This window comes from Habropoda laboriosa, unplaced genomic scaffold (genome assembly GCF_001263275.1).
Source record: "Habropoda laboriosa isolate 0110345459 unplaced genomic scaffold, ASM126327v1 scaffold317, whole genome shotgun sequence".
NCBI lineage: Eukaryota > Metazoa > Arthropoda > Insecta > Hymenoptera > Apidae > Habropoda > Habropoda laboriosa.
Genome location: NW_017100418.1, coordinates 272605 through 280903, shown reverse-complemented (window position 1 = coordinate 280903; position 8299 = coordinate 272605). Strand labels below are relative to the sequence as shown.

At 31.8% G+C, this 8299-nt stretch overlaps 2 protein-coding genes across 2 annotated transcripts; one reads left to right on the top strand and one right to left on the bottom strand.

Annotated features, from left to right (window-relative positions):
* Nucleotides 1-1065: 1065 nt before the first annotated feature.
* LOC108575508 (U4/U6 small nuclear ribonucleoprotein Prp31) lies at nucleotides 1066-3329 on the bottom strand. Its single transcript, XM_017938326.1, has 8 exons — nucleotides 3212-3329; nucleotides 2912-3109; nucleotides 2625-2829; nucleotides 2370-2539; nucleotides 2109-2266; nucleotides 1749-2039; nucleotides 1442-1666; nucleotides 1066-1170 (listed from the first exon to the last, which is right to left on the bottom strand). The coding sequence occupies exons 1-8, from the start codon at nucleotides 3327-3329 to the stop codon at nucleotides 1066-1068; spliced, it is 1470 nt and encodes a 489-aa protein (XP_017793815.1).
* Nucleotides 3330-4555: 1226 nt separating this feature from the next.
* On the top strand, nucleotides 4556-6711 carry LOC108575512 (guanine nucleotide-binding protein subunit alpha homolog). The gene is made up of 5 exons (XM_017938329.1): nucleotides 4556-4777; nucleotides 5470-5730; nucleotides 5886-5936; nucleotides 6047-6264; nucleotides 6340-6711. Exons 1-5 carry the CDS (start codon nucleotides 4556-4558, stop codon nucleotides 6695-6697), a joined length of 1110 nt encoding a protein of 369 aa, XP_017793818.1. The 3' UTR covers nucleotides 6698-6711.
* Nucleotides 6712-8299: the final 1588 nt, after the last annotated feature.

The window sequence follows — 8299 nt, the reverse complement described above, 5'->3', positions numbered from 1 at the left end:
GTTTTTTTATTATTAATTTTATAAATATTCTAATGATAGTTTTGATTGTTCAAAAAAGAAAGTAGACTCACCAGAATTTGTCCAACAATCAGTACAATCCTGACATAACACGGACCAATCGTTCTTCAAGTCCTTAAAAGTCGCCATTGTCGATCGTCAGGACTTGTTCCTTCGCCACCGGTTCCTTCGATGGGCCCACAACGAAGAAACAAGAATTTCCACCTTGTCACAGCAATGCTTTCTTACGTTTTTCCTGTCACAATTAAAACACAACCGCACTTCCCGCGTAATATTGAGCGGAACGCACGATCGACGTGAAACTTCAGACAACATACGCAGGCAACGTTCTTCCGAGATGAGAAACGAAGTCAGAACACACACGAGTACTCAAAGCAGTCAACGATTACCTTACGACACCCAGTTCTGGTTTGCCGTTCGTTCCACCCAGTATTCTCTCTATCCCTCTTCTACCTTTTACCACCACAACCGCATCTCTCGCTCTTTCTCGCATCTCACATGTGTATAGCCATCCTTCTTTCTCTAAGTTCGTTACACGCCAACGTCCCTTTTCACTCTAGTTACCGAGTCTTTCGCACTGTTTATTTTTGCGATCGGTTCACCGCGAGGTCGTCTATCATCTACCATATTTGCAAGTAGTCTACACGCATGTATGTAAACTCGGGACTATATACTTGTTTTTGGTTACATTCTTATTAAACAATATATTCCTTTATCTTTATAAATAGAAGAAAACCCGTTGACTCTTTGATTAATGTACAAATAAACAAAATTATAAACATTCATCATATTGCTTTCTCATTTGTATTCATTTTTATCTTTTAAGTATATTTTTAATTAAATGCTTCTAAATAGAAATTTACAGCAAGTTTATTATTAAGATTATCAAAAATTCTATACGTCATAATTATTTCTTTTTGTTATTCGAATGATGTAATATACATTTACATTATAAATAACACATGCATGACTTTTACCAAAGAAAGTATACAAAGCTAAATTTACTTAGTTAAGAATACATTACATTTTATATTATGTACAATCTTCTCACGCCTTCTTAACTTTCAAAAATCCAGCAGTATTTGAAAAATATTTAGCGTTTGCTTCATTTAGTTTCTTCTCTGCGGCTTGTGGATTTACTATTTCCAAACCCTATAATTAAACGTGTATATTTAATATAATACTGCAAACTACACTAACAAGGAGATAGCAAGAACTTCGAAATCTGGAACGAGTTGGTTTTACGTGCATTCGATCCCTTAGGTCGACGGTAAAAGAACTCTAAAAGCGTTCACTGGTATATCGCTAAAAGCGTAAATTGGTTTTACAAATGCACGTAAAACCAATTCGATTGAAATTCCGAAATTCTTGCCATCTCCTTATAAGCATGAATATTTAATATATGACATTAATATTAGTATACCTGTAATGGTGTAAATGCAACACTAGATGCTGTGCCAGAAACTTGTTTCTTAACTGTTGTACTACCACCCCACTGCTGCTGTTTTTGTAAATTCTTCTGGAGTGTTTTTGATATTCGTACTTTTGTTTTTTCGTCAATTTGTGGTAATCGAATACGGCCTGTTCCCGCTTTACCAATTGTTCCACGCGAATAACCAAGGTCTTCTTGATAGGCATCATTTTCAATCTGTAAAACCATCAAGAAAGTAATAAATTAATACAGTTAGTTTATGTTGAAATTTAATAAAAAAGAAATTCATGAAACTTACATCAGCGAAGTTCATTCTATTTGCGTGTTTCCTGAATTCAGTAATAGCGTAACGTTCCTTCATTTTCCTGACACGTTTACCACCGCGCTTCTTTCGTCCTGGATCAATAGGTTTTGGCAAAGGTTTTACAAATTTCACTGGAGGTGGTTCTTGAAGCTTGTCTAGCTTTTTTTCAATTTCTTCACGAAACATTTGACCAATATGGCCATCTGTACTTTCATGGGCTGCATCAACACGGGCAGCTAACATACTCTTTGCTGCTACAAGTCTTGCTGCTTTTCTTCGTAAATCCTACAAAAGCAAATAAACATTAGTAATGAAAAAACAACAAAAAAAGTATTTGAAAAATATGTAACTTACTGGTGGGGTGTCTTGTACAATATCAGAATAATATATAAATCCAGTATGAGGCAGTGTTGCAACTTGAGAAAATCCAGATAATGTTGTTTTTTGAGATCCTAAGACTAGAACATTACAAGCTGGCATTTTTGAAAGTTTTGTCAAACCTCCTGCAACACCTAAAATAAAATGTAAAATGTTGATTAATAGAAGTCTAAGGATTTATGTATATTTAAGAAAAATTATTTTTCTTGCAATAATTAGAAGCATTTTTTCAAATACCCATAATTTTTGCTGCTGTTGATGCACCCACTATCACAGAAAGGTTTGGTGCAATAAATGCCATTCTACTCTCAACATATTCAAATATTTTTAATTTGCAATTATTCAATTCCACTGCCATGTCACAAGCCTCACAAATAGCTTCCTTTTCTTCTTCTGTCAATAATTGACTATATATGAAAAAATTTTGTTTTTAAAATCAATAAATTTAATTTGATTACTTACAATTTAGAAGTTCATTATGCAATAATTTACCCTTGTGTTGTTGAAGCAGTAACAGAAACTACCATAATTGTAGCTTGGGTAAGAAATTGTTGTAATGTTTCATTATTCTTTGCTCTGTCTAAATCGTTTCCTAATTCCCTAACTGTCATTACATACTCTAATGGACCAACAACTAAAGATTCTAATTCTGGAAATCTTTTAGAATATTTATCCCTTGTAAATCGATGTATAGTAGCTAGAAAATATATAAATCATACGACATATGTATATGTACAAAAACACTGTAAATCATACAAATTTTTTAACATTAATTATACCTATTTCATCATCAATATCTACAGCCATATTATTAGCTTCAACAATAAGTTGATATTCTGGATCAGATTCTACAGGCCCAATAATATCAGCCGACTTTCTAGGTACTTTATTATATTTTTCTATCTGAGCCATCACTTTCTGTAATAGATCCGAATCCCGAAGTTTGGCTAATTCCCTCACAGAAGCGACTTTTATCACTGTCATTAAATTAAAGATAATTAAAATAACGTTTAACAGTATTATTATCATTAACAATTGTATTATTATCAAAACACAAAATAACGTAAAAAGCGACTAACCTTCTTCGATGGTTTTAGAAACAGAAGCCGGAATAAAATCCGGTTCTGGTTCTTCCATATCATGATCATTATCATCGGTTTCTTCAAGATCTGCTAATAGTTCATCTGCTAACGACATATTTACCTTATAAAAATTTTTCTAAAATGTAAAATATTACTTCCACTTTTCTATTTGACAACTTTAATCATATACAATCTAGATCTACAATCGCGCCATCTGTATAGTACAACAGTTTGGTCGCTTCTATAAAATAAGTCGTGACGTTCTCAAAAGCAAGTTACTCGGATTGGTTAATATCGACATCATATTCACCAATCTGTCGTCTCGTCATCAATTCCTATGCATAATTGAAAAACAGACTTATAGTAACAGATATCGTGAATAAAGCAATTTGTACATTAACGGTATAAAGATAGGGGAAAATGAGTTATTATTTCTTCATTACATAAACAAAGCAGTCTGATTGATTGTTGATACACGATACTCATAGGGAATCGTCGACTCGGTGCATTGCAGTATCGACAAGAATAAAAAAAAAAAGGTCTTCCGACGAATGACAGCGCACAAAACCGATCACGCGGCCGAACCGAGAGGTGCGCTTTCGGTCGGTGTCAGAGACCGTGTGTGTATTGTGTACGTGTGTGGGTTGCGGCAGTATCTCACAACAAATGTGTTGCGCGGTGGTGGGGAGTTTTCCTGTTCGCAGTTTCGCATATTTCTTCCCCCGCATTATTATCATGTAGTTTGGTATAGGTGAACCCCTACATGTTTGTGTCGACACAGAAAAGTACAGGTGTGTGTACGTGTTGATACAACTGTTATTAATCGTGAAGAAAGTTTTCTGCATCAAAAGCGACGTCTCATATAGAGGAGAGGATACAATGCGATGAGAACGATGCGCGAGTTAGCTCTCTTACTCGATAATTAGAACGATTATTTAATCATGTCCAATCCGCGTGGAACCAGAGAGGATCGTGGGCAGCCAGCGGCGTGAGTCTCGCGATTAACGGTAGGTGTGGAGTCTCGTGTTGAGTTGAAACGACGACGTGTGTTGACGTTGGTTCGGTGGTCGCGTTCCCTGGCTACGCCTAGGTGAGAAATGCGGTTCTGAATCGCGACGTGCGCTGATCCTGTACAATCACGAACAGGTTGTTCACGAGTGGTTCTTTCGATACACACATTACGTTACGATATCTACTCGTGAACACAGACTCGTGTACGGGTCGCGTGTTTGTGCGTGTGTGCGCGGTGTTTAAACAATCAAGGATATATTCCTTCAGAAGGGCGGCCTAACACGGAAGGAACGCCGGAAGGAAGGAAGAGGAGGGTAGCAGGGTAGCAAGATGGCGGGATCCTTAACGTGGTCATGTACTTGTTGCCTGCGGTTCAAGTTCAGCCCCGAGGAGCTCGAGCAGCGTTATAAAAGTCAAGAAATTGACCGGATGTTGGAGAAAGATCGTCAAACTCTTCGACGACAGGTCAAGCTGCTGCTCCTCGGGGCAGGCGAGAGCGGAAAGTCGACATTCCTCAAACAGATGCGAATTATTCACGGAATCAAATTTGAGGTAGGACATCCTCGATTTTCTTACCAGACAATTTCATTTCCAGCTTAGTCGTCGTTTAGTATGTCACACAGGATGTACTCGTTCTTCTACATAATCTTCTCTTTCTGAATCATGTATGCAATTCACTTATACAATTTTGCCCAATCTTCTGTCATTGTTACTATAATTATTTAAATATCCCAATTATGGAAAGAAGTACATAACCAAAACATATGATTTAAGAATATCAAAGAATAGGTTTAAAGTAAAAACAAATAATTTTTATACTTTTGCATTGAAAATTTTCCAAATATAGTTTAACTTTTGTCATAAAGAGATTTAATAAATTTACATTTTTCTTCGTGTATTTTCACTTTATAGCATTTGTAAATTTATCAGTTAAAAACAAGCTTCATTATAGATAATTTTTTATGTAAAGCATAGAGATTATATGAAAAAATATTCACATGTAAGCATAGACTGTTAAGTACACATATAATCTATCAGTTTCTTTGTTTTACCACTTATTGCAATTGTAATCGTTAAATATATATGTTGTAATATGTGGAACAGGTTGTAAATTATTTATAAAAGAATATGTAGGCTGTTGCAATTGCTTCTCAAGTTTCTGAAAAAGTAATAAATATGAATAAGAAGTTGTACATATATATAAAGTTTATATCTTTAATATTTATAATGATCATATGTTTCAGCCTGAATTAATTAAAGAATACCAACATGTAATTTATCAAAACATAATTAAAGGAATGAAGGTATTGGTAGATGCCCGTGACAAGTTGAATATTCCATGGGAAAACCCTAAAAATTATGATATTGGTTATCAGTTATTAAAATTTGAAAATACTATGATATTAGATGCAAGATTGTTTCTTCACTATGTACCAGCTTTACAAAGTTTATGGAAAGATGCATCAATCAAAAAAGCCTTTGACAGAAGAAGAGAATTTCAATTAGTAAGAATATGCATTTTTATATTTTTTAATGCTTTAGTTTTAATTGTCATACATATAAAAGTAAAGCACATACATTTATATTCAGTAATGAATGACAATATCCATTTTGTTTCTTAATTGTTTTTTTTTTTACAAATATGCTTTTGTCTTTACAGAGTGATTCGGTTCAATATTTTTTGGACAATCTTGACAGGATCGCTAGAGTGGTAAAGTTATTTAATTTATACATGAATGTTTTTATAGTCCATAAAACTTGTTCTATTATTTTTGCATATATAAGTAGTAGCCCATTATATGTGTTGAAATTATTTTGCAGGATTATGTACCTACACATCAAGATATTTTACATTGTAGAAAAGCTACAAAAGGAATTTCAGAATTTGTAATACAAATTAATAATATTCCATTTCTATTTGTTGATGTTGGAGGACAAAGATCACAAAGACAGAAGTGGTACCAGTGTTTTGATTGTGTTACTTCAATACTTTTTCTTGTTTCATCATCTGAATTTGATCAAGTGTTGTTAGAAGATAGGTATGTTAAATGGTATTGATATGTATATATTAAAAACATTGAATTATTGAATAATATTTACCTCAATTAATACAGGAGAACCAATCGGTTGGAAGAATCGAGAAATATATTTGATACAATAGTTAATAATATGATATTTGGTGGAGTTTCTATCATATTATTTTTAAATAAAACTGATTTGTTAGACAAAAAAGTAAGATCACCTGACACCAATGTTCGTTGGTACTTTCCACAATTCACAGGAGATTCACATTCCATGAAGGATGTGCAGAATTTTATACTGGAAATGTTTATATCAGTTAAAAGGGATCCAAGAAAGCCACTTTTTCATCATTTTACTACTGCAGTGGATACAGAAAATATAAAAGTCGTGTTTAATGCTGTAAAGGACACAATTTTGCATAGAAATTTGGAATCATTGATGCTTCAATAATGATAAATGTGTATAAAAAGTGAAATGACTTCTAATCTGAAGATATCCATTAAGCATTTAGTGTTTGATACATAGTGAAGTGAAATTGTAGTTGAAGAAATATTAGGAGATCGATTAGGAAAAAATGTGCTGGTAAGACAATATATATGTATACATATTGTCATATATGTATATATATGTCAATATATATATATAGATATACATACATACATACATACAATACAATACAAACAAACATACATACATACATGCATACATACACACACACGCGCGCGCGCACATACATTAATAATATATTTCCATCTTTTTTGATGAATATTGATTACTAAAGGGTTGTAAGAAGACTATTATATACAATTTATTGTACATAGTATCTTGTATTCTATACATTGTCAATAACAACGGTTTTACATATTTGTATAAAGAAAGATCGGTTTGCTAATAGTTTAGCTAAAATTTTTCGATTTTGTACAGATATTTAATCCAGTGCTTCTCTTTTATATTAAATTGTATAATGAAAATGCTGGTCTTATAAACTAGCATCCACAAACATAAAAGTAACTTATTTTACACTTAAGATTAATTATCTTTGTTAACATTGAATATTAAGTAACAAGGAAACCAAATACTAGATCCATGCCATATAAACCAAATGAAACTAACCAGTTTGTGTTCAAATTGCTGTGTGCAAAATTTGTTAATTTTATTTACTCTGCTTCTTTTTATTTGACTTGAAAATTATACACAGGGTTCCAATATTTCAAAATAGCAATATAATTTTTTATATTTTCACGTTCATTATCGATTTAATTTTTTTTTTTGTATCTTCTGAAATTAGAGTTTCGTTTTCTTCGATTCATGATAAATTACTTTTTGTAACCAATTGTAATTTAAATTAATGTAATTCTATGTTATTCTTTTTGTTTAGTTTTTCTGTTTATAATGTAAACTTCCAGTATTTCTTACAATAAATCATATAGAAAATTTCAAAAAAAAGTTATAATGATTGATACTTTAGTTTTTGTTAAATAATTAAGTGATGATTGTTCTACAAAATTTTGATTTTAATAACTTACCCTTAATCTAACATTACTTTTCTAAGAAAAAATTATGCTGATCAGTATTATTCTTTTTCTTCATATATAAAGATTAAAATAAAGTTGATTTTTCTCTGATAATATTTCTCAGAATTGTTTTAATTTAATATTTTACGAATGTATGGTTTATATCAAATATCATTATATAATTTTTTTTTTTCTGTAACCAATTCTTGTACCCATGTATTTTGTAAATTATATGGCAGTTGGCATGATTTAATATAATTAAGCTGGAACAATTACATCAAAAACCAAGACAGGTTATTCATTAAAGTGTTCCGTTTTTATGAAAATATTACATAATTAAAAATTTTCTAGTACTAGAATACTATAAAAATTCTCTAATATTAGAAAATTTTATGAATTAGAGAAACAACGACAAGCACTACTATATAACCAAGGATTTTATGTAATAATTATTATGATGAAACCAAAGAATTTAAAAACTAATCAATGTCTATGTAATTTATTTTCTGCTAGTTTAATATTACAGCTAATACTATAA

Coding starts and splice junctions, on each gene's coding strand:
- LOC108575508 (XM_017938326.1), bottom strand. CDS start 3,329: ATGTCGTTAGCAGATGAACTATTAGCAGATCTTGAAGAAACCGATGAT. Junction 2,540..2,624: donor ACTGCTTCAACAACACAAGG/GTAAATTATTGC, acceptor TTTCATATATAG/TCAATTATTGACAGAAGAAG. Junction 1,171..1,441: donor TTGCATTTACACCATTACAG/GTATACTAATAT, acceptor GTTTAATTATAG/GGTTTGGAAATAGTAAATCC.
- LOC108575512 (XM_017938329.1), top strand. CDS start 4,556: ATGGCGGGATCCTTAACGTGGTCATGTACTTGTTGCCTGCGGTTCAAG. Junction 4,778..5,469: donor TTCACGGAATCAAATTTGAG/GTAGGACATCCT, acceptor CATATGTTTCAG/CCTGAATTAATTAAAGAATA. Junction 5,937..6,046: donor TTGACAGGATCGCTAGAGTG/GTAAAGTTATTT, acceptor ATTATTTTGCAG/GATTATGTACCTACACATCA.